The 27,067-nt window shown below is 38.5% G+C and overlaps 1 protein-coding gene across 2 annotated transcripts in view; it reads left to right on the plus strand.

The window, feature by feature from the left end:
• The window catches only part of Det (Deterin), a 67,641-nt gene that overhangs the window by 28,972 nt on the left and 11,602 nt on the right, over window positions 1–27,067 (plus strand). For both annotated transcript variants that reach the window (XM_067138777.2, XM_067138776.2), the window contains exon 2: window positions 16,022–16,138. In XM_067138777.2, coding sequence (XP_066994878.2) covers window positions 16,022–16,138 — 117 coding nt within the window. The remainder of the gene's footprint in view (window positions 1–16,021; window positions 16,139–27,067) is intronic.

Consider the following 27,067-nt stretch of genomic DNA (forward strand, 5'->3'; position numbering starts at 1 on the left):
TTTTCTCATTGTCTAATAGTCATTATTGTCATCGGCGATCTTCTCGAGACACTCAGATATTTCATTTCTGTACATAAAAACCATACTTAAACATCGTGCCTTGAAGTTCCACCTTGTGATGGCATTTCTTGGGATCCGCCTTTTTACCACTTCGTCTAAAACAGCAGTTCATTTCGCAGATTTTGAAAAAATGATGAAAACCCTTCTAAGTTACTAAAAAAGATCCTGACCTGCTTATTCTGAGTAGCACATCGCTCAACAATTAAATTTAATTGATGCACGTTGCAGTGCACAAAATGAGCGTTTTTGTAAACGACCTTGACCCTTGCTTGAATGCTAGTCCGCCTTCCACTCATCACTGAATGGCCGTCGTACGTCTGCGCAATGACTTTGTCCGGAGTTTGGTCCAGCTTAAGTTTTTCCAATTCCTGGAATACTGCAGAGGTAATGCCTTCTGCTGAGTGATTATCAGGCAACACAAAACTTATGAATCTTTCATTTATTTTGCTACTCAGCTCGTATCATACAATGAAAAGGTGGAACAATTGGTGGTTTCTTCAACTTGAATTGCCACAAAATTTGAGAGATTTCTTCCTAAATCATTTGATGGCGCACAGCATAGATTGAATTCAGAACCTCATTCTATATGGTATTAGATAACCCAACAAATACTCTGTTACTTGCTCTTTCAATATGTTCTTTCAGTGTGGTGTCTAGCTCTGACATTAAATTGACTAAACCTCGAAAAATGCCTGGGTTATCAGACGCGTATGTCTCATTGTGGCCCCTGAGCGCTAGTTCAGACTTCCCACAGAACTTAATAGCATCAATTAATTTACGAAGAATGTATCGATTCTTCGAAACCTGTTCATTTGATTGTTTAATTTTAAGTCTGTATGCACTGTCTAATTGGCATCGAATATCTCCTCTACCAAGCATAGCGAATTCAATACCAGTGTTTATATGTTTCTCGCTCATTCTATGCTTTTTTACTTTTTCACCTAGGTGTTTTATGTCTGATGCCCCGATTGATGTCCATGGAGCATCAACGACATTCATTGCTAAACAAGAGTAACAGAAGAACGCTTTCCTTATCTCGTATCCGCACAGCCAGTCAGCCTGCTTATAAAGTGATGGACTGAATTTCCTAGTATATGCATTTTTGTTCTTGTAACTCTTCTGTTCCTGTGAAATATTTAAATTTGGTCGAGGAAGCCCTAATTTCTTTAATTCTATCCTACGTTCAAAACTTAAATTCGCCGGGCTGAGTGGCTCAGACAGTTAAGGCGCTGGCCTTCTAACCCAGCTTGGCAGGTTTGATCCTGGCTCAGTCCGGTGGTATTTGAAGGTGCTCAAATACGACCGCCTCGTGTCTGTAGATTTACTGGCACGTAAAAGAACTCCTGCGGGACTAAATTCCGGCACCTCGGCGTCTCCGAAGACCGTAAATGTAGGTAGTGGGACGTAAAGCAAATAACATTATTTATTAAACTTAAATTCGCGTCACTACTTAAAATACTATTTACAGAATTCATCTTCCTTGTCTTCCTAAATTAAGACTGTAACATTTAGTTTTCAAATGGGCAGATAAGTACTAAACACACGAATGAAGATATTAATATGACACTTAAAATTGAAGGTAGAATTTACAATGTTATTTAAACTATTATGGTACCATAGTTTTATCTTCTGAACACTTGCACAGCAACACTACACTACAATGGCATTTAAACACACACACATTAGCCGGCTAACAGCTACTGCAGTCACGGCTACTATGGCACTCAACTGTTTCACTGATCACAAACGACAATGACATTCACGAGAACAAATAAACAATGCACGCCCGAGTTCCTTTCGGCTTCCTCAAATCTCAAAGCAATGTGACCAACGTACAAATAGTGCCGTCACCTTATGATTAGATTTTAAATCTTTATTTTAGCTTATTTTTAGAACTGAATTGTTTAAATAGTCAGTCTAATGGAATCCATTATTTTGTAAACAGTTTTGGAATTAACCTCTAACAACAGTTAACGTAAGACGTGTGGGAAAAGGCCTAGGTACATTGTAAAGTGGTTGGCGACGTTGCTACGGGCTCTGCCGGACAGACAAAGTATTAAATGCTTTAAGCATACACCCCGCCTGCACTCTTCCTTCCCCTGACAAGCCCAAATCGTCTTCCAAGGCTCCTCCCGCACCCCTCACTTTTGTTAAACTCTAGGAACTTACTGCGGGCTCTCCTGCCAGCACCCGACCGCCTAATGACTAAAGAGAAAACATCATACTTACTGAACAGATGCCACGGTCAGACAGCCTTTACCATGTCTTTGAAAATAAAAAAGCCAAACGTTTACAGCCAAAACAATAAAGATAACATTGAGTAACTGAATAACACAGTACCATAAGTTAGACTTTGCTACATTTGTCCATCTATTTATATAATCAGCTACGGAGTGAAATTATGTTATGTGTTTTAGTAAAGGGGGCGGGGTGACGCCCAAAAGCCCTTTATGCACTGCACCCGTCATGCCGGGCTCAGCTCGGCCGGTGAGCGAGGATCTCCAGGGGGTAGATCGTTCGCTTATCGGCTGTGCGAAAATTTTAAAGTGCAGGGATAGATGATGAACTAGTGGCAAATAAGAGAAAGCTAAATAGGTTTCACACATTTATTACAACTACTGCTCTTCTCAAACTTTACAATAATTTACAAAATCTAGGAAATTTTTATCTGACTTGTCTTCTTTTATGGCGTTATCAACATGGACACTCCATCGATAAACGAAACAGCAAATGCCTGAATCTGTAAATATAATATTTATATTTTTAGTTGAAAATTAATTAAGTGATTAATAATAATTAATTTGAGATTATCTCTCCCATAAATAATTAAATAATCTGAAAATAAATTTCCTTCTTTAATGGATTTAACTTAGATCGAGTTTGAAAATGATCATTTTCATTCCTTTCTGAAAATTAAATAAAAAATTTTCTCCCATGAAATTATGGTTAAATCGTCTTCCTTGACCTTTAAATTAGTTAATAAACTCTCTTTTATAATTATTTAGTAATTGATTTTCACATCATAACTCGGAACTTGACATCATGTCAACCCACATTTATTCATTGATTGAAATAATTAGTTATATTACTCTTACAATTTCGATTTTGTGCAGAATTCAACCAGCCAACTTCCTCTTTCATTCCTTTGTCCCAATCAGAATTCTCCTACCGGGCAAGTTGGCCGTGCGCGTAGAGGTGCGTGGCTGTGAGCTTGCATCCGGGAGATAGTAGATTCGAATCCCACTATCGGCAGCCCTGAAAATGGTTTTCCGTGGTTTCCCATTTTCACACCAGGCAAATGCTGGGGCTGTACCTTAATTAAGGCCACGGCCGCTTCCTTCCAACTCCTAGGCCTTTCCTATCCCATCGTCGCCATAAGACCTATCTGTGTCGGTGCGACGTAAAGCCCCTAGCAAAAAAAAAATAAGAATTCTCCTACTGTATTACCTTCTCTTCCTTGGGCTACCACTGCATTCCAGTCTCCCATCACAATAGGGAACTTGCATGATCCGGGGTTTTAATTTAAAATATGCTAATCTGTTTCAAAATTTCATGCAGAATTCAAAAATGTGATCAGACTGTACAAATAATAAATCCAAACATGATAAAAATCTAAATCAATGTATGAAACTGTCACGTGACGCAAGTACGCGATCTCATTGGTCTGACATCATCGTACAGGTTGACTGAATTGGCAGACGAAATAACACATAGTGTGCTGTGAGAAGCAGGATACATTTCGCGTATTCTACTTTGTTAGTGTCTGGTATAGTTAAATTCGATGTCTATACATTGGATAATAATCTGAGTGGTATATTTTAGACTTAAAATGAATCCTGCGCAGACAGTAAGGCAGAAAACTTATAAATGGTGTAGAGTACATCGCATACCATCCCAAACAAATTGTTTATAAATGTTCCAAAGATGCTAAAACTAAGGAGAAATGGATTTGGCGAGCCGGAGAAATGCTGGTGATATATCGGAAAAGTCTACAGTTTATTTTTTTGAAGATTTTAACGTTAGATGAATTTGTTTTAATTTTCAATCACTTTCCCATGTCAGCTGTTCTAGTGGTAAAACTTTAAATTTTAATGTATGATGCTTTATTTAAATGCTTCAATTACATCTTGGAATATGAAAGTAATAAACAGTGCGTTAATGAATGCTGATTATTAAAGTATTCTCCAAACCTAACCTGTTTTGGGGGGGGGGGGGGGGTGATCCATGTCAAGATAATAAATCAAAGGGGTTATGAACCATTTTGACAGCTCTAATTCTACCAATTTATCTTGGCATGCAACAGTTATTTCTGTCTTTGTTGAAGAGCTTAATTTGTAAAGAAATTTAGGCTATATCTAAATACTCTATAATATAACAAAAAATAGGCGTGTACGTTATGAAAAGAAACAACGTGAATTTAACAAATGTATGACTCTACAAAAAACCAATGCTTGTCTGTTGGGGTCTTATAAGTTAACACTGCTAAATTATAATAATTATCATAATATTAATGAAATAAATAACATAATTGCACACAGGTGAAAATAGTGATGCTGGTGTTTAAAATATTATCCAACTTAGCCTAAGTTTTAGGTTATACAAGACAAGTCAATAAACCGAAGGGTAAAAATACCGGGCGAGTTGGCCGTGCGGTTAGGAGCGCGCAGCTGTGAGCTCGCATCCGGGAGGTAGTGGGTTTCGAACCCCACTGCCGGCAGCCCTGAAGAGGGTTTTCCGTTGTTTTCCATTTTCACACCAGGCAAATGCTGAGGCTGTACCTAAGGCCACGGCCGCTTCGTTCTCATTTGTAGGCCTTTCCTGTCCCATCGTCGCCATAAGACCTATATGTGACGGTGTGACGTAAAGCAAATAGCAAAAAAGAAAAAAGTAAAAGTCACAGCACCCTAAGACATTCCTGTATTGAACGACAAAAATGTCTTCAGGACACTTTTCTCACCTCTTATGCTGAGCTTGTTAAAAGCCAAATGTAATTAATGTTATTGGCTTTACACCCCGCTAACTACTTCTGCGGTTTTCGGAGATGCCGATGTGCAGGAATTTAGTCCTGCAGGAGTTCTTTTACGTGCCAGTAAATCTACCGACACGAGGCTGACGTATTTGAGCACCTTCAACTACCACCGGACTGAACCAGGATCGAACCTGCCAAGTTGGAGTCAGAAGGCCAGCACCTCAACCGTCTGAACCACTCAGCCCGACTTGTGAAAACTAGACGAAGCCATATTCATCTTTATCATGTTTAACATTTTCCCTGCACAAAGATATTTAATGTTTCTCTTTCATGGGCCCCGGAAGTGGGTAGGCCAGCTGTCCCAACCATAAATATATATTTTTTGGGCAATGATAGATTATAGCCCTATAGTACTATGATCTTTCTTTCTTTCTTTCTTTCTTTCTTAATCAGTTTATCCTTCAGGGTTGGTTTTCTCTCGGACTCAGCGAGAGATTACACCTCTACCGCTTCAAGGGTAGTGTCCTGGAACGTGAGACTTTGGGTATGGTGATGAAACTGGTGAGGAGGGCCATTACCTCGCCCAGGCGGCCTCACCTGCTATGCTCAACAGGGGCCTTGTTGTAGGGTGGGAGGATCGGAAGGAATAGACAAGGAAGAGGGAAGGAAACGGCCGTGACCTTGTGCCTGGAGGAAAAGTGGGGAAATCCGAAAAACCACTTCGAGGATGGCTGAGGTGGGATTCGAAACCCCTCTGCTCAGTTGACCTCCCAAGGCTGATTAGACCCCGTTCCAGCCCTCGTATTTGTTTTCAACTTTCATGGCAGAGCCGGGAATTGAAACCCGACCTCCAGGAGTGGCAGCTAATTACATTAACCACTACACCACAGATGCGGACTAGTACTATAATGCTACCTATATATTTGTTACTGCTGAAATCCGATTTCTTACTTTACTAATGCTGAAAGCCCGAAAATGTAATGTTATTCTTTAATATGGGAATCAGTCTAGAAGGAAATGTTGAAAGTGATGTGATATCTATCCAGATTCGTTGTTATCCTAATACTATGGGTTACAGTACATTGCACGTATATAAAAAACGCCACTTACAAACTTGCTTTTTATCCACGAATTTCTGCGACCACAAAAGTCACTATTTTTCAAGAATGATGACATTTGCACATGGTAGATTGTCTGACTGTGCTGTTTTGAACCGTACTTCTGTCATTTTGAAGTTATTCACGATCATGAATAATAAACAATCGGCTTTTAGCAATGGCTGATGCACAACGGCTGGTAGAGCTGCGTGCGGTACTGGATCGTGATGTCACAGTGCGCCGCTTACGTCAGAGGCCGTTTCACTCGCTTGCGGAAAGGCACTATTAAATATTTTTTAAATGGTAGAAAACCAGGCAACTTACTACAATGTAATAGGTTTACGTACTATTTCATTGGTGTACTTTTCAAAAAAAAAAATTTTTGAAAATTATGCATGTTCCCTATTAGATTCTCGTCACCTTTCACATATTGTATTAAATCTTCTATCTCTTCATAAATTCTTTCAATTTCCTCATCATCTGCTGAACTATACTGAAATTCAAGTCAAGAGCTTAGGAAAAGTATCCTTCCGCATGTGAACACGTCCCCTGTTCCCCCTTCCAGTCTCGTCATCGTTCTCCATCTCCGCCACAACCAGCTTATCATTAACGCCATCTGACAAGTACAGTACTTCATTCTGAAATAGTGAAGCATCAAACAAAGTCACTTCCTTTCACATAGCTGTACTTTGATTACGTACCATACCTATTTATTCCTTTATTGACCATGTAAAACCTACAGATTACTGATGAATACCGAGGCAAGAGAAGCAAAGTTTATTTTTATTTCATAATGCAATTTGTGTGAGGCACATGGAGACTTACAACATAAGTATACGATTCCGCTCTCGTGCAACGACTGTCAGTGGCAGTTTCTCACAGTTAAGAAAGCTGAAAATCCCACCCGTGAGTGGGATTGCAAAATACAATGCTTCCAGGAGTGTTGTAAATATTGTAGTCTTGTCATTCAGAAGGTAAAAACGAACTCATGATCCTCTCATGACAACATTTCTGCAGGTAGAGGGCAGTTACGAATATAAAGTGAAGTACACATTATTATTATTATTATTATTATTATTATTATTATTATTATTGTTGTTGTTGTTGTTGTTGTTGTTATCATCATCGAATACACAAAGCATCCTATTACCATACCGTGTTACGTACATGTAGTACGTGTTGAAGAGATGTTAAGTACAGAACAAAAATGGCCAGCCGGACACCAGTGGGATCCGAACTGACAACCTCCCGATTTCGTGTCGGTTGCTCTGTACTTAACATCTCTTCAACACATACTACATGTACGTAACACGACCTAATACGTTGAAAATCTGTTTCGATTACAATGCGGTCGTGAAAATTCAATATTCATTGACATGCCCCACAACGGGCGACTTAAACGCACTCTGCAGTGTGCTAGCAGCAGTGCCAGACCTGTAGCTCAGATCCTTTCAAACAGAACAAAGATGGCCTAGGCCACCATAGCTCAATTGGTAGAGCAACCGACGCGAAATCGGGAGGTTGTGGGTTCGGGTCCCACTGGTGTCCGGCTGGCCATTTTTGTTCTGTACTTAACATCTCTTCAACACGTACTACATGTACGTAACACGACCTAATACGTTGAAAGTCTGTTTCGATTACAATGCGGTCGTGAAAATTCAATATCCCTTCCTGTTTTATTTACGGCGAGTGCTGAGCTGACACATCGATCTTTCGCTGGAGACTTGGATTTTTCTTGAGTTTTAATTAATTTAATTTAATGTTATTTGCTTTACATCCCACTAACTACTTTTAAGGTCTTCGGAGACGCCGAGGTGCCGGAATTTAGTCCCACAGGAGTTCTTTTACGTGCCAGTAAATCTACCGACACAGGGCTGTCGTATTTGAGCACCTTCAAATACCACCGGACTGAGCCAGGATCGAACCTGCCAAGTTGGGGTTAGCGCCTTAACCGTCTGAGCCACTCAGCCCGGCTTTCTTGAGTTTTAATTCCAAGCGAGCGGCGTAAACACTGTACACAGAAACACCGATCAGCTGCGCGGTCTTTTTCACGTCTTTCGCAGTCCACAGTGGATTCTAATCTCGTAGGCTACTGTAAAAGTTTAAAACAATTTGGTTTAGATTTTTTACTTTATTTTTCTCCACTTTTGTTAGCTTTAACGTATTTCACAGGGGACTCTAGCTTCACAGCATCACACAAGTCTTGCTCACAGCTGGCAGCCATTATGAATACTGAACACGCTGTTGCAGCCAGTATTGCCAACAGTTTTCTTGGATCCATCTTAAACATTGCACATATTATGCAAACTTATCAGCAGTGGAATGAACTCGAACAAACTTATTAAGTACACATTGCAATAAGATATCAATATCATATTAAATTATTATTATTTTGCTACATACACCACTGAGAATAATAACTGTTCATAGCCATCTACGTATGAAATATTCGAGTTGGTATCGAACCCGAATAATATACAACCTGTGATATATTTTCCATATTTATACAGGGCAAAAATTTTAATTCATCAAGTCAGTTCACCAGAATATCTAACCAAACTAAAGAAAGCTCCTGACTTCAGGAACAAGTAACAAACCTAGGGAACTATTTGGCGCTGCAGAAGCCTTTTCACCGACCAGAAGTCTGACTAACATCACAAGGAACGCTAAGGTCTTGAGTTGACTCTCAGTATAGTAGGCATATAGACCTGCACTATAGTGGTGGGCATTGGTTTGGTGTGTATCTTGACGACAATAATTCTTTCACTATGCTGGTCGTAGTAGCTTACCCACTGCCCTATTTTCTTGTTCATTATTAAACCAACTCCTGCATTACCCCTGTTTGATTTTATGTTGATAATTCAGTAGTCGCCTGACCAGAAATCCTGTTCTTCCTGCCAACGTACTTCACTTATTCAAACTACATCTAACTTTAATCTATCCATCTCTCTTTTCAGATTCTCTAACCTACCACAACGATTCAAACTTCTAACATTCCACACTCCGACTCGCAGAAATCGGTATCCATCTTCCTGATGATCACCCGCTCTCGTGTAGTCCCCACCCGGAGATCCGAATGGGGGACTAGTTTACCTCCGGAATATTTTACCCGGGAGGAAGCCATCATCAGTACGTCATTCATACAGAGAGCTGCATGTCCTCGGGTGTTAGTTACGGCTGTAGTTTCCCGTTACTTTCAACCGTATAGCAGTATCAACACAGCTAAGCCCTGTTGAGTGTTACTACAAGGCCGTATCAGTCAATCGTCTAGACTGCCGCCCTTGCAAATTCCGAAAGGCTTCTACCCCCCTTTTGATGAACCATTCCTTAGTCTGGTCTCTCAACAGATACCCGTCCGGTATGGTTGCACCTGCGGCTCGGCTGTCTGCTTCATTGGGACGCGCAAGCCTCCCCACCACGGCAAGGTCACATGGTTCGCAGGGGAGGGCAAATGTCTTAATGTCTGTTTAACAACAGTCTTGCTACTTTCCTCCCATAGCAATTTTAAATTACTTGATGTATACTGAAAACCTTCTTACCGTCCCTCTCAAAACTCCATGGTCCAGCCCACTCTCCACTATTGATTGCACCTAAGTGTGTGTGAACACCTTGCCTGGTATACTGATTAATGAAATACCTCGATAGTTGTTGCAGTCCTCTCTGTTAAGCCGCCTGGCAGCTGTGGTTGTTACGGCATCAAGTTGTTATGGCCTGACACCATGGTTAACTGGTTCAAGTCCTGTTCGTGAAAAAAAACGTTCACCGTCAGAATGTTGGTCTACAGGGTAGGATGGGGGGGGATACAAGTTCTAATCACCAGGTTGCATGCCAAAAACCTTTCTGCAGTGTTCGTATGGAATGAGAGCATGTAACACTTGATGGTGATTCATCCATTGGAATGATGACATTGCAACCGTCCAGGTTTCTCCAGCCATACTTTTACGCGATATTACTCGATATCAAGATTATCCGCCATCGGCAATTATTCATATGACGTATTTATTTTAACTTCAATCATTTGTAAATAAGGCTTTTGGAATCATATTGTATAAATTAGAACATCATTTATTATTTAAATTATTATATTACGTAGGATAGGAATTCATTATGTACTGTAAATATGGTCAATATGTTGAGACATAGTTGTTGTCATTTCATCTCATACTTGTGTACACGGAAAAGTTATTCTTGAAGCAGGAAAGTTGGTTGAGTCACTGGGTTAAACTCATGAGCAAAGGTATTACATAGCGCCCCGCGTGCAAGGCTAGCCAGCAGACTACATCATCGCCACGCCTACTGGACTTGTCAAGAAGAAAGAAGAGGGAGATGATAATGCGATCTACGAATCAGATGCTTCATTATATAGAGGATTGGTATTGAGCTTTTATCAAGAGTGGGGGAGAGGCCGGTGATATATTATCTAGTGCGGAGCAACCCTCGAGAGACTGATACACACACACGACTACCAGAACTACAACTACTTTATTGACTTTTGAGACAGTGAGTGCTCGCTTCGAGACATAGGTATTTTTCGTACAGTGTGTTGTCGCTTCGACACACTACTTGGCTGCTGTGATGCTGTCGGATCTGCGTGAGACGAAACAAGCTTACGGCTTGTGAGATATTCAGTAATTATTCCGGACGAAGAACTACGTTTAGTTCAAGTCCATGGCATTTGGTACAAGTCTGTATAGTATCAATATATTAGCTAAGTTGGATTGAGTTTTCTGCTAACATGGAAAAATTCATATCTCTGAATTTTCTCCTCCTATTATCAACACTGATCAATTTTCACAAGTATAGGGCAAATGTCTAATTTAAAGACTAGGCAGTTAGGGAGTGCTACTCCAGATAGCCCAAATCACATCACAGAAGGAAGGAAGGATGTCCATGGAGCCAGTTCTACGAGAAGAGGGGAGCGAGTAACCACGGAACACAGATGACCTCAACGGATGCTGCAGTTGGTGAGCTTCAATTAGATAAAGCAAGCAACAGTAAATTCATTGACGTAAATTCTAACTTCCCTCCAAGCTTAAAGGAAATTTTCCGATTCATCTCATTTTTTAAAAAAATAATAAATTCATTTGTATTTTATATTGCATTAATTTTCTTTCTTAAGCAATACTTAATGGTTAATTATTTAAAATCCTACCCCTGTGATTTAAGTATAAGTATCTATGCTAGTAAATATAAATTTTGCTTTACAGTTTTGTTTAAAACTGTAACGCTGGCGCCCAAACATTACATAGAGAAATGGGGAAACCATGGAATGATAATTATATTTGCGGGCAAGCCACATATAGTTTATATTTATATTCATGTGTCCCCAGGTATTAACTTTAATCTTCTCTAGTGTGAAGCTTAGGAGAGTGAACAGTTACAACATTAGGTTGTGAGCAGACCCCTTGGTGTAATTAGATAGGAGTAGGCCATGTGCCTTCACCCTCTCCCCTACCTTGTCATTATTGTTGTTTGTTTTTTCTCTACCAGAAACCTGTAGCATGTACGCAGCCAGAGCTATATGCTATCTTTGAAGCTCTGAGGTATGCGCTGTCCAATGTACGTCGGCACTTTCTGCTGTATGCTGACTCCTTGAGCTCGTTACAGTCTATTGTTGCGAGTTTCCCATGGCACCCTCCGATGCAGCAGATCCAGGACCTGGTTGATCAGGTGTTGGAGTGTTAACACCTAAATCATGTTTATGTGGCTCTCAAGCCACATGGGTGTTAGAAACGAGTTAGCTGCCAAGGAGGTTGTCACATTTTCCCCTTTCCCTTCCAAGGTTCCAGCCTGTGATGATGATCATTCTCAGCTGAGACATTTAGTAATGTTCCATTGGGAGCTGGAGTGGCAGGCCCCTCTTTCAAATAAGCTGAGACCTATTAAAGAAACTACGAAGGTGTGGAGGACTACCTTTCCAATTTTCTTTAAAACTATAGAATTTATTCGAAAAAAATTAATTCAAAGAAAGTTTTGTAAAATTATCAGGAATATATATTTTCAAACCTGCTTGCCGAGTAAATTGTAGTTCATCAGGGATAGGAACAGAATCTGCAACTTTGGAGAATTTACAGTAGTGTGAAGTCCATCACCACCCATGCCAGTAAAACAATATCGAGACTACGACTGTCATCTTTATCACAATTGATATTTGCATCATCACTAGGTTCTCTTGAACTCCAAGAAGGAAGCCGTATTTTCCACTGTCGACTTAGTCAAATGATCGTAAGTTATGATCTTCCATAAGGCCATACCATCACCATACTACAACAATAATAGCGACGACCGTTACAACTACAATAGCAAGTATACCATATTGAAGGATGTTCCCCCAGCTCTTCAACCAGCTTAATTCTACTAATAAGTTCATTCCATCTATCATAAAACACTGCAAGCTCATGTAAACTAAAACCAGGGATTCAGGACCGACAATTAAGTTCCATGTTCCACTAACACACGGTAACAATTTTAATATAGACCAAAGATCTCTCTTAAATACTAAGCATCTCAGACCAGTGTGTAACTTCAGCTGTTCACCAAACGTTTCATGTGATGTGTGGTTGTAATAGTCAACAGGGTCTTTTTTTAAAAGGTTCACATATTCTGGTTGATTGTGACAAGACCGCTCGACAAGTCTATGCCAAGTTGTGTAAACATACAACGATATTTTACTCAGATCCAAGAATATTAAAGTGCCAAATGTTTCGCATTGGTGTATAAACTTTCAATCAATTAATTTCAACTGCATTAATGCATTAGTTTCCATTAGACAGAAGCAGGACCAGCAGTTCTATTCTGTGTTCCACGAACACATGACAATTTTTGAAACCAAAAACCAGAACTTTAAATACCCAGTAGTTTATCTTTAACATTCAATGTATATTTATTTCACTAGTTTAGTCAGGGGAAGCAGGACAGTCAAACCCATAAACGTTCTTGTAACGCCAATATTTCATATAGTTGTAAGTGTTTTCATTTGAACGAGTATGTTATCAAACAATACAAGTGTCTTTATACATTTTGCTTCATTGTGTGTATTTCATCCAACCTTTTTCAGACAGAAACAGGACTGTCAAATCCAAGAATGCTCTTAGAGAGCCAAGTTTTCCACACCATTATAAGTGTCCTTATTGTGTTTTGTATATATTTTCAACCCAGTACATGTAATTCCAGTGTTCCGTGTTCTATGAATACAAGACTGTTAGAGCCAGAACTGGGAACTTTCTAAGCTCCAAGTTCTCCTTGCCAAGTGTATGTTGCATTTCAAGGTAATATCTATCAACTCAATGATCAACCTACTGAATGATGGACTTCCACAAGGATCTGTTCTGGCACCCTTACTTTTCAACCTCTATACTGCTGACTTACCAACAACTAAGTCCAGGAAATTTATTTACGCAGATGATATACTACTGGTTAGCCAAACACCTAGTTTTCCAGAAGCTGAACAAATTCTTACAGCAGATCTAAAAAAGCTAGATACATACTTCCAAAAGTGGTGTCTCCGTCCAAATCTCCAAAAGACTGTTGCATCTGTGTTTCATCTCAGAAATAAATTTGCCAACTACAAGCCTAGAATAACATTCAGAAATCAATCCTTACAACACTGTCCCTTCCCAAAATATTTAGGTGTCCCTAACACATAAACATCATATTAACAACACAGCCGCCAAGATTAAAAGTCGGAATAATATTCTTCAAAAATTAGCCGGCACATCCTGGGGCGCAAACAACCAGGTGTTGAGATCTACTGCTCTAGCTCTTTGCTATTCAATTGCCAAATACTGCGCTTCAACTTGGGTGAACAGTGCTCATACTGCGAAGATTGATGCTCAACTAAATCAAGCAATGCGCATTATAACTGGTTGTATTCGCTCTACAAACGTGGCCTGGCTGCCTACTCTCAGTAATATTCCACTGCCTTGCTTAAGAAGGTCTGAAGCTCTTCTAAAACTGTGGAAGAAGACCAGCCAGGACTCCAACCTCCCCGTTCACCAGGATATTACTCAAACTGCCCCTCCACGACTTAAGTCTAGATCTCCATCCTAGCACACTGCACTTACGCTGGAAGAATCTGGGTTCTCCATCACGAACGCCTGGTTACACCAATGGCAGCAGTCTTCTGTTCCTAATCAACATCTTGTGACTCTACCTCATGTTCAACCTCCCGGATTCCATCTACCCAGACGTCAATGGAGGACTCTAAACAGGATAAGAGTCAATCAAGGAAGATGCGGCTATACTCTTTATAAATGGGGCTGGCAGAAGTGTTTTGGGTGTGATTGTGGAGTTACCTCACAGACCATCCACCACGTAATTGCTGAGTGTCCACAGAGAGCATTTCAAGGTCCTTTGGAGGACATACACAACGCAACTGATGAGGCCTTAAAATGGATCAATGGACTTGATTTGGAACTATAGTCTTCTGCTTGTATATATTATGTATATATTGTATACTTATTTATATAATATATCTGTGCACATCATACGATAAATAAATAATAACCCCCTAAAGTGCATGGATTTTTCATTATGATGATTATCAGTTCCCCCTTAATTTAATTTTGACCAAGAACTGATGATGACTCCATGGGAGTCGAAACCGGTCTTCTTATAATTGAATAAATTGTTGCAATGTGTTGAATGGTGGAACATCCCTCAAACTCTACATTATTAGTCAAATGAGACATAAATGTAAATTATAGTGTTTTTACAGGTATGTTTATAGTGTTATAATTTAAATTGAAATTTTGTTTGTTTGACAGACTGGAAAGTTTATATGTCTCATTCACTTGAACTCTCACTTTCACTACATAAATCATCATGGTACAATTCTCTTTCATTATCGTTATTTAGCAAAGAACACGAAGCACCACACGATGAGGATGTCCTCAGGCTTCCAACCATGTGCAACAGATGGCATTTGCTTTCATTTTCAGCTACAATCAAAGCAATTAAGGCAAAGTTGCACAAGTCCAAGTTTTTATTCGGACTGACACTGTGCGGCGGTAATGGGGAGCCTGAGTACGTACTCAGGAGTAGTTAAGCTCTACCTTAGGTTCTTGCTCCATTATCAAAGAGGGCATGGAATCCAGACTCCATCTTGTCAGTTACTCTAAAGATTTCCTTGTACTAAACACACAACATATTTAATACCATTTCTGATGCCAGTTGTGGCAGGCTATCTGAGTCTTTAAAATAAAATTACTACTCAGAGAGGAGTATGTTTTTCTATCAAATAAATTTATTGAACTACTATTTACAGTTACTTACAAGTTCACTTGCATGCAAGGTTTCCACTCAACACAGTGTTTTACTCGCAGGCATAATCGAATATATAAATACTACCAGTAAATTTAGGTCTGACTTGTCGATATATTCTCGACATTATCTGTGGTATTTTTGAGCTTAGTCAATGTGGACCAACTGAGGACAAAAAATGGTCAAATTTTGTTGATTTGGCGTAATTGAATACGCAGCCTTTTCGCTCATGGAACTCCTGCTCTCCAACACGGCCTACATAACGCTCACTGCCTGGCTTGCTCTACTGATGCACTCCCAAGTGACTTGTCACTTGTCACGACCATCTCGTAGCTCCTTTGATTGGAAACTGACTCTGCACTCTTTATATATATCTTCAGAAAAAACTCATGGTCTCTGCTTTCAGATCATTGTGAACAGCTTCTTCTAAGGTGCTTCCTTATCACGAATCTCAACAGTTCGCCAGTGGTATTGTTTTGTTTACTGCTGGCCCTGCTCCCACTGTCACTGAACTAACCTTGCTGTCTTACCACCCTCACAGCACTTGGATTCATTGTCATAGTATTAAGATTTCTTATAGTATCATTATGTGTGGTTAATTAGTTACCTTTTCTTATTTTTATATATATTACAGATGCCTGGCATAAACAAACAGGAGGATTTGACCACTCGTCTGTATAAGTTTGAACAGAGACTGAAGACTTTTCATTCATGGCCATTCGGAAGAGATTGTGCTTGTACAGCAGAAAAGGTAAACTTTTACGACATTTCTATCGTCAAATGTTTTGAAATAAGGTTACTCTCATTGAATTTTTCTTTCATTTATTTAAGTCTGTGTAATTGGAAAGCTGTACAATTAGGTCTACTTGTTTATTTGAGACTTGGTAAACATTGTAATTTCCAGTATTATTGTGAACTTAATTTGCTCAAATAATCTGCTTCTGCTTTTTATTTCTTCAGTTCATACTGTTCCATAGTATTGGTGATAACAAAGGTAATAAAAAAGATATATGACATATTTGTAATAATGAAGAAGCATTCTGACAGTTCTTTGAGGGAGGTCCGTTTACTGCCTGTGTGAATGGGGAGAAGAGAGTAGGGAAATGAGGGCGCATCCACTGCGGTTGCCTTGCAAATAAGTCTGTTGGTTGGCTCGTGTTGCTTGGATTTGCCAAATCTCTCACTTCTTAGTTACGTACAATAGAACACAGCGGTCTGAACGAACGAACAAGTGCGCCGGAAGCGAGGGGAAGGAGAGAGGAATGTAGGAATGTGGCAGCATCATGCAGTGCTAATCCCTCCAGCTGTATCTGTCAAAACGCATATTTTAATATTACGGGTATAATTTATATTACTGTAAAACCTTGAACTTGGTCTGTGAGTGTTTAGCAAGACAAGTGAAGTTTTGCTCTATGAATAGTGCTGATCTGTCTGCTGAATGTCACATATCCATGATTGAATCGGTAGTTTCCCCTCATGCTGTAGGATGTAGGGTATCTTCTCCCATGCTAGAGTTCATTTAGCATGCCTCGCTCTATTACACTGTAATCACGTGTTGCTTAATAAAGTTATTTTCAGTTTTGTGTCAATGTCTAGTGACTGTTATTTAGGAACTTACTACAGCAATAGGTCCAGTGAAGAAAAGAGTTGAAGAGGAATGCAATAAGAAGATGATTATGATGAAAGTTAAGAAAGAAAGTGAAAAATACAAACAAGGTGTACATGTGTCCGATATTACAAGATTTTACAGTCTACATCAACTATTTGCACAATATTAAATAACTAAAGGGTCTGCATGCAGCAAAAGAATTCATGATAGTATCAATGCAACAACCACAAGTTGCTTCTCATGCTGATCATTTTATACCAATACATATTTTCGGCTTGTGGTATAAATCATCTGTGTATCAATCACAGTATTTCTTATGCGAAAATTCACTTTGGTATAAAAGTTCGTTGGGTTATAAGTGCATTTGCAGAACAAATTATGCCTTGCAGTCCAAGGCTTTACTTGTAAATCTATTTAAACAGGTTACTCAAATTTATGTAAATATACATTTATGCAAGTTGGTGTGATGCAAAAGCTTTGGCTTTGGAAACAGACATTTCTACCTGCTCAATAAGTAGAGTTGTTTGGCTGTTTTATTGGGCCTGTTTGAGAGAGGTAAATGAAATTGAAATATTAGGCCTATATAAATGGTCATACTGTCCGGCTCCATGGCTAAATGGTTAGCGTGCTGGCCTTTGGCCACAGGGGCTCCAGGTTTGATTCCCGGTCAGGAATTTTAACCATAATTGGTTTAATTTTGCTGGCACGGGGGCTGGGTGTATGTATCGTCTTCATAATTTCATCCTCATCATGATGCACGGGTCGCCTATAGGTGTCAGATTGAAAGACCTGCATCTGGCAAGCCGAACTTGTCCTCGGACACTAAAAGTCATACGCCATTTAATTTTTAATGTTCACACTCCGCCTGTTGCCAGTTCTTGATGCATGCAGTACTTTTGTATCTGTCTCTTGGCACAGGCCAGAGTGAAGTGTAGCTTCCACTGAAGTCCCAGTCTCCTCCATGGCTGTGACAATATGGAAGTTGCTGGGGTATGGGTGGTGCTGAATAATGACATTCGGAGCACAAATAGTGTCTTGAGTGTTATGAAAGGTGTTGCTTATAGAGTCAGTCATACTGCAGTGGCACATTCTATCCCAGTGAGGAAAGCAATGGCAAACTACCTCACTCCTCATCTTGCCTAGTATGCATCATTTGGGATCTGCCATTGGTTTTTGCTGTTTCCCTATAACTGCATAGCCTTTGGTGGTGCTATTTGAGGATCCAGCCAGCCTCTGGGCTGATGATCTAACAGAAATGGTCATACCTAACCTAATCAATTACAGTGTTCATTTCAGTAACTAGACTTGGACTCGTTTCAGTAAAGTTACCAAAAAAAACCTGAAACTAATCAAAATCATGATGTTGCAAGAAAGTGTTTTATAGCCACAAATGCTATAGAGTTTTCTCTGTAGATTTTACTTCTGGGTTAACATTGCACAAGTTTCAACTGTTTCTTCCTTTATTGTTCTCTGATAGTTGTTAAATCAAGATAGCCTAACAATCGCACATTTATTTTTTAATTTAATTTGGAATACCCTCTGTAGTCTGGATGCCATTCTGTAAATCTTACATGAGTAAATTAAAGAGAATTAAGAATAATTTTTTCAGATATCTATATTTCAAACAGTACAATTGCTCATTGTATCAATAGAGAATATAATTTGTGTCTGAAAAACCGTGCAGACGTATCTCAACAAATTTTAAAATTGTAAATGATTTAGACCTATTAGAAAACAGTACATCTCTTGAACTATTATGCTTTGATGACAAAAATTATAATTTTATGAGTAAAGATAACTTTATATTGCATACAAAGTACCACATTATACCACAAGTTCACCGTTAGTGAGAATGTGCAAAACATTTAAATATTTGATGTTATGGCTACTAAGGTTTATTAAATCAATAGATAAAAAGTGTTTTCTTTTTTAACACATCCTCCAATGAGATAGTCCAGAATGCAGTAAAAAGTAAGTTTGCATACAGTTTGAATTTAAGTATCTACATTAGAAGTATATGAAGTCCTAGTGAAACGACAAGCTTTCTGCTGTGGCAGCATCTTAGATGGGTGGTCCAAACAGTAATCATGGAAAGAGTGGAGTGGTAGAAGGAGCAAGCGTGGTACACATTTGGCTGTTGGTCTTGAAACGGAGAACCTGTCAAAATGGGAAAATGAAATAAGTTTTGTCACGGAATATGGAATACAATTTAGTTACCAAATGGTAGGGTAATCTGTTTCAAGAGAGCAGAGTTACACAAAATACTGGACCATTAGAGGAATACATGTAGATCAGAGATACACTCTCTGAAAAAAAAAAAAAAAAAAAAAATACTGCACTGTGAATTTTAGACAAAATTAAGTTAGTCCATTTGAAACCTGGTAAAAATAAAAAATGATATTACAACCATATGGAAATTTATTTAAAATTAAATACAGTAGCCCATTTGAAAATGTTAGCTCAATAATTGATCGTGACAATTGCAACAGTCCACCAACACAAATTTGTAAATGTCAAAACCTGGAACTCTGCACAGTTTCATATGCAGTCCATTTGTCCACATGTTTTCAACACATTTCCATTGCCTGAATAATGGGTATTACCACCTCTAGCCACAGTTACAGCTGTGATTCAATCAGGCATGCTCAGGATGCAATCTTGAATGTTATGAGCTCCCTTTCTGGCTGGAACGCAGTTGAGCCATTGTGTCAGGGGAACGACTTCTTGCACATCTCCCAAGCATATCCCAGACATGCTCTATCAGGTTTAGGTCGGGACTACAAGCAGGCCACACCATACTCTTAATTCCGACTTAAACGTTGTGCCCATTTACATCTCGTAGACAACTTTCAAAGTGGCGCCGAGTGAAGGTATGGCCCATCTGATCTATAAGATGCAAGGAATAGATATCTAATGCGATATTATATGAAGGCCATACACGTCACGGAACGGTCATATATTGAAGGCACTACGGACAGTGGACTGTCAAATGAATTTTTTTTTACAAAAAAATATACAACGGATTGTTAAAAAACTCCATCTTAAAAATTTTCATCGGAGGGTGAAGACGCAATTGGCGAACGCGCTAAGTAATTTGAAGAAGACGGAAAAATTTAGTCGAAGTACTTGAGAAAAAGGGATCGTCGTAGTAAAGAAACGACGTAATTCACCAGCCGATGAAAGAAAGCGATAAAAAAAATATAAAATAGGCAAGATACGACGAAATACGCGTGGGAGGATCTAGACAGCAACTGAGCTACATTCCACAAGGAAGAAGCAAGTGAAACTAGGAAAAAGATTCTCATACGGGAAGAACAACAATTTTTTTTTGACATTTGCGGGAAGCAGCCGATATAGATATATATACGCAGAACTTAAACCCGACGAAATTAAATTCACCTCTGAGAGCAGCAAAGGAAATAATAATTGAGGAATTATCATCGAATGGAACATACCATGGCTATTTACTGCTCTGAAATCTGCATTTTTGTTGCTAACAGAAGTAGCATGATGATGGCTTGCTAAATACGCATGATGGACCGAGCTGGAGGAGCAGTACATCCTTTCCAGAAGACCAGACCACCAACCCACAATGAGGAAGGCAATGGGAAACCAGACCACCAACCCACGATGAGGAAGGCAATGGGAAACCAGACCACCAACCCACAATGAGAAAGGCAATGGGAAACCAGACCACTAACCCATGATGAAGAGACCGAGGACCTACCAGGCGACCAACCCGTGACCTGACCGCACAGCCAACTACATCTGAGTGGAGGCGGAACAGCTGGACCAGATGTAACGATAAGCGAGCCAAGTCATTTACATTATTTAATTACATAGTTTTTGGTTCGCGTAGACAGGTGCTTTTGGCATGTGCCGATAAGTTGGTTATAGAAACCGTGGAATTTAAAGTGCAAGTGAATAATGAAAGTGATGTGTGAGATATTTAAGTCCATAGTAATATGATTAAGCAATGTAGAATAAGATTCTTGTATGTTATATATATCCATCACCGCATTTTGGTCAGAATAACTCGTGAGTAACTACAAGCGGAAAGAAGTGTCTTTAATAACGGCTGATAGTAATGACACATTGTGGAATTGCAATGAATTCATATTTGTTATGCTATATGTCTACGTCACGTGGTATGCGCTGTGGTAATGAATGCATAGAATCACGTACTCTTTGCTTCGCAATAAGTGCATTGAACTCAGCTTTAGGGTTATGATAAATAGCGATATTGAAATGTGTTTATGAGAAAGGAATTGTGGTATTTTGACATGGTAAAGTGAAGATAATCGCGACATATTGTTATGGAGGCTATGATAGTTAAGATAAGTGAATGTGGAAATATGGTTACAATAGTGGTAACTCGACGAAGTATGTTGTATATGAAATGCGAAGATTTATTAATGTATTACGTAGAGGCCAAGGAGTGCCTGCAGCTTAGGATATGCCATGCCACACTTATTATAGGGAAGGAATTATGTGAAAGGATACAGGTACGTGAAATTGACCACACCGCGCTGATGAGCTAAACCAAGGTATGGATGGAATTCATTGAAGTAGAATTGAATTTATGATGGGATTATATGTCAATTGTAGATGCTTTGTTCCAATTACGAGAATATTATCATATGTTTTATGACAATGATTTTGACCAAATGCATTCAGGATACCCATAAATGTGGTGATATATTCCCATGTACAAATACGTATTATTTACATTACGACTGCGCATAAGAATTCGGTAACTTGCCTAAACGAGAAATGTTATGGAATATAACAGAGAGAGGGCATATTGAGCCTCAAATACGTGTGTATGTCGACCAAAAACTTATGTTGAAGTTAGATAGATAGCTCATTTATCCTGAAACGGAGTTTGTTGGAATTTACATTCTTTCAATGAGTAATGGTTAGGGAAATGATAGGCTAGGAGCCAGATTTAATAGGCACTAGGGCAAAATGCCTTAGTCCGTAAATCGTTAGCCATGCGCAACATTGAAGAAAGAACAAATAAACGAGTTCAGATTTATGATTTGCAATGTATAATTTAAATATTATTCATAATTCAAATATAATTGAGATATATAGTTCAAAGTTATAATTCAGAATTATTTTCAAGCTTCGATCTATCTGTTGATCTTACATTCACTTCAGATTAACTGTATGTCTACTCAGATCTATTTAGCTTAGGTTTATAATGAAACTGAGCAATCCTAACAACATAATGATATTGGTGTCGTCTCAAGGACTTGATTTCAAGGAGGACCGTAGGAATCCAGTGATTAATTGTAAATATTTGTATCCGATTTTGAATTCATGACGGAACTGATGTACATAACTTAACGTCATATTTTTCTTTTTCTACGAGCCAGCGCTGACTCTGAACTTTACTTGTTAATAATACCAGACTAAATACTACCCCAAATCAGATTACGTTTTCATAGGGCATCTGTTTATTCAATAAATACTATTATTGTGCTTTTCTATAATTTGGTGTGTTATGAATTCTTTCATCTTGACATAGTTGATAAGTTAGTTGATAAGATATGCGAACTAACGAATGGGTATTTACCCAATTTGAATATATTGAATTCTCACGTCATTGGTATCTTAACTAAGGTTAAGTTATGAGTAAGTTCCCACCTTCCAATACTTATCAATTTCTATATAATAGGTTTATTAATTACACAATATAAACCATATAATCTCTAGTACATGTTTCGTTCCGATTATGGAACATCTTCAGCTAAAATTTGACAAAATGGCAAGACAATTAAAATACATTGATGTTATGATGATACAAAAGCTAAAAGATATGATAAAATGGCACGAAGATTAAAACATATAATTATGATGATGAAATAAAGTTCCATTATGTTGGTTAAAAATTCAACAAGTCAGTGTTCAAATGACGAATTAAAAACGGCGATAAGGTTCTTCTTCATGTTGGAGACGTGTACATTTTGTTAATCTTGAAGATAAATTGGAGAAATACAAGATTTTCTTAATGTATATTTATCGGGGGAACTCTTGATAAAATAACCGTAGTTGAACTCAACCTCTTTTCATTTTGGCTAGTTTGTTGTTCCACCACCTTACTTTTTTGGTGTTTTTCTTTTCTTTTAGAGGACAGTTGTCATGGAATGAGTCTATAATGGCCTCTTCTAATAGTTCCACTGCCCCATCCAATTCTTTCTGTCCTCTCATGTTAGTTGGAATTTTTTGTACAGTCTTCCCTAGAACTTCTCTGTATCTATCCCAGTTAGTTCTTTTTGGGTCTCTGTACATCTCAGTCCCACATAGTCTCGCATCTATTGGTAATTGGATGTGCTGGTGGTCTGCCAATGTTGGTTCCTCCAGCAGCTCCCAGGCTTTAATAAAGTTTGCAATATGTGTAGTGCTTAGTGTAATGTCTATTACTTCCCTACGATTTTTATTTATAAATATAGGCTTGTTTCCTAGGTTTAGTATCGTCAACTCAGTTCCAGTAATAAACTCTAGTAAAGACTCACCTCTTGCATTGCAGTTTGTGCTGCCCCATGCCGTGTGGTGTGAATTTCCATCTGCTTGAAGGATTGGGTAATGCCTTTCCTCTTTGCATTGCAATTAGGTTCTCACCTTCTGATGGGGGGCAGATTAGTTGAGTAATATGGGAGGTATGCAGAGCCTATGGTTATTTCTCTGGGTCCCTCCCATTTAGAGAGTTCCTAAAGATCACTGTCAATATTGACAGAAGTAAGGACTATCAGCAAAGGATTGTGGCTACTGCAATCACTGGACCTATCCACTTCTGACTTTTATCTGTGGGGCAGTCGGAAGCAAAAGTGTACACAAATAATCAAAGGACATAGAAGACTTGAAGGACAATATTCGTAATGAAATTTTGAGAATTGGTGCAAAAGTGTATGTGCATTGAAGCATAATCTAATTTTCAGCACTTATTGTAAAAGACAAGATCATTTAACTACATAAAGACCTTTACATTAGTTCTTCTTTTATTTGTTGTTTGTATCTGCTCGTCACAGGCTGGTTTTTCGTGTGCCACCCCATACCACTGCTCAGACATACAATATCTTCCTGTTGCATACTGGCACTTGATGGATCACTGACATAGGTGTTCTACAAGGCATTTCTAACATGTCGGCAAGATGTTATTGAAAGTACTGGAGTTAGTGCGAGAAATATACATTGTTAGGTAATTTTCCAACAGCCAAGTGGTCGCTGGTCAATACAACCTGTAAAAGGACATGACAGTTTAATTATGATAGGAGACTGGAAAGCAGTGATAGGCCAAGGAAGAGAAGATAATGCAGTAGAACAGTATTGAAGAACAAAGGAATGAAGGAAGTCTTGCTTGTAGAATTCTCTACCTATCGTAATTTAGTCCTTAGTAACACTTGGGATAAAAGCCACAAACAACAGCTATATACGTTAACAAGAGCTGGAAATACTGCAAGATAGTCTTCTTTATGGTCGGGCAGAGATTCAGAAACCAGATGGTGGATTGCATGACTTTCCTAGGTGCATTCACAGGCCTAGGGTTTTTTGGTCACTTGGTCTATTTCTTTGTAGAGTCTTCTGTAGACTTTCCCTGTTGTAGAATGTATTAATAAATATTTAACCTCATTAAGAAGTATGAATATAAAACTATGCACTATTCAATTCAATCAATCACTACTGATCTGCATTTAGGGCAGTTGCCCAGGTGGCAGATTCCCTATCTGTTGTTTTCCTAGCCTTTTCTTAAATGATTGCAAAGAAATTGGAAATTTATTGAACATCTCCCTTGGTAAGTTATTCCAATCCCTAACTCCCCTTCCCATAAACGAATATTTGCCCCAATTTGTCCTCTTGAATTCCAACTTTATCTTCAAATTGTGATCTTTCCTACTTTTAAAGACACCATCCAAACTTATTCGTCTACTGATGTTCTCCCATGCCATCTCTCCACTGACAGCTCAAAACATACCACTTACAAGTAACTATTCTCGTTTTGGTTCCGTATTGAAGTTGACGTATGTCTCAAGTATTATTACAATATTATAAGTCCACCTGTTCAATACAATACAATATGATCCACTATTTCATATGGTCAAATATTTTTTATACATAATACATAAAAGTCAAAGGTACATGTTTCACCCTCCTTACGGGCATCATCAGCCTATATCAATCTTAAAAATAATACATATACTTATAAATTATAGGTTAAAATGTTGAAAAATGATTTCGTAAAACATTATATAATAACATCTAAAACAACGATAATGCACCAAAGTATGTTAAAAGAGAGTGAATTAACAGTTTTGAAGATTAAAACGTGATTAAACATGAAATTTTGAGAGTTTAAAACTAAAATGGATCCATATTTTCATAATATCATTAAGACTGTGATGGCCTTGAGTGTAAACACAATCATCAAAGGGGGATGTTTCTTCAATTCCCAAGTTGAATCCAAGGTGGTAAAATCACTGTCAGTTATTTAAAACGGAAATGTGAATGTAATAAACAAGTTAAAATGTATATGTTTGGGATATCTGAAAGTCGAGAAGAAAATGGAACTTCTGGAGAGGCCTTGCTTATGATAAAACGTATGTCAAAGCTAGCGGAGTTCGGAAATTATGTGGTAGTCGAATGGATCTAGAAGATAGTCAAGTTGATGTTATAATTCCGTTGAAACATTTGTTGGAAGAAATGTTCAGGATTTTCTGAAACAAAATGTAGAAGAAAGTTGGTGAACAATACCGTACTGTACAAGAGACTTCCCGTACGTCAAAGATGGCTAATGCGGTACTTACTCGTACGGAGCGTATTAAGTACGTCAGGTTGTTACAGCAGCGCTAGCTTGACTGGGTTTTCGACTTCTAGTATTATAACGGTGTGGCTGAGGCAGTGAAGGACATGGAGGGGGGGATAATGGTGGGTGGATCCTTGCGCGCATGTGTTGTTATTGGCGGGCTGTTAGGAGCAAGATGGGCAGGCCTATCATTTGACGAGGTGGTGGAAGCTTTAGAACAAGAAGTTCTAAAGGTTGGCGGGATTGTATTATGTTTTGAATTCACCATGCCTAATTCAAATTGATACAAATTGATGGTTTTACTCGACAAGAAGCAGGCCACTTTAGACAAGAAATTATCACATTTAAAAGAATCTCAAACGCTATCCATTGTACAGAATACAGATAAACAAAGAACTACTACTTCAAATGTCCACACACCCACAATTGTTAATTTAACCAACGTGCAGTTTTCTGGAACAGAAACGGAACTCCTGAATAAAGGTCCAAAGTATAACTGGCCTAGTGAAAAAAAGGACTTAGATATTATTACCACAGTGGCTGAGGTAGAAGCTAATATCTCTAAACTCCCCTTTGAAGTTCAAAATGACATTAGATTTGACATAAAAAAGAAATTACCTACACTAGCTAAAGAACTTAATGCTAAATCCGACTCTGATGAAAAATCTTTACTACGTAATTTGAGAACGAAAATAGAAGACAACAACATCATAGTCACAATAGCTGACAAGGGAGGGTCTATGGTGTTAATGGATAAGGACCATTATATAAATAAAACTGAAGAATTTTTTAAGGATAAGATTTATACAATAGTTAGCAAAGATCCTATCGTAAGAATACAACGTAATTTAAAATCTCTAATTAAGAACTCCACATTCCTTCTCAATGAACAGGAACAACAGAGACTGATCAACATGAACCCCAGCATTCCAATAGCCAGAGCCCTACCTAAAATCCATAAAAACAACATTCCCGTACGTCCGATTATTAACTGCCGTAATAGCCCTACCTATAAAGTTTCCAAATATATCCACGGTTTTCTAAAACAACATTATAAGTTTAATAATAAACTTCCTTTAAAGAATTCAATCAAATTTTGCGATATTTTAAGTAAATTTGACTTACAACCTAACCATATAATGTGTTCCTATGATGTCATAAACATGTACCCGAATATACCTACTAAAGAAACAGTCAAAATTATCTATGACAATATTTCAAAACATAGCACCCTGAGTAAGCTGGAAATTGATGAATTTATGAAG

Source organism: Anabrus simplex, chromosome 1, assembly GCF_040414725.1.
Source record: "Anabrus simplex isolate iqAnaSimp1 chromosome 1, ASM4041472v1, whole genome shotgun sequence".
In the NCBI taxonomy this organism is placed as follows: domain Eukaryota; kingdom Metazoa; phylum Arthropoda; class Insecta; order Orthoptera; family Tettigoniidae; genus Anabrus; species Anabrus simplex.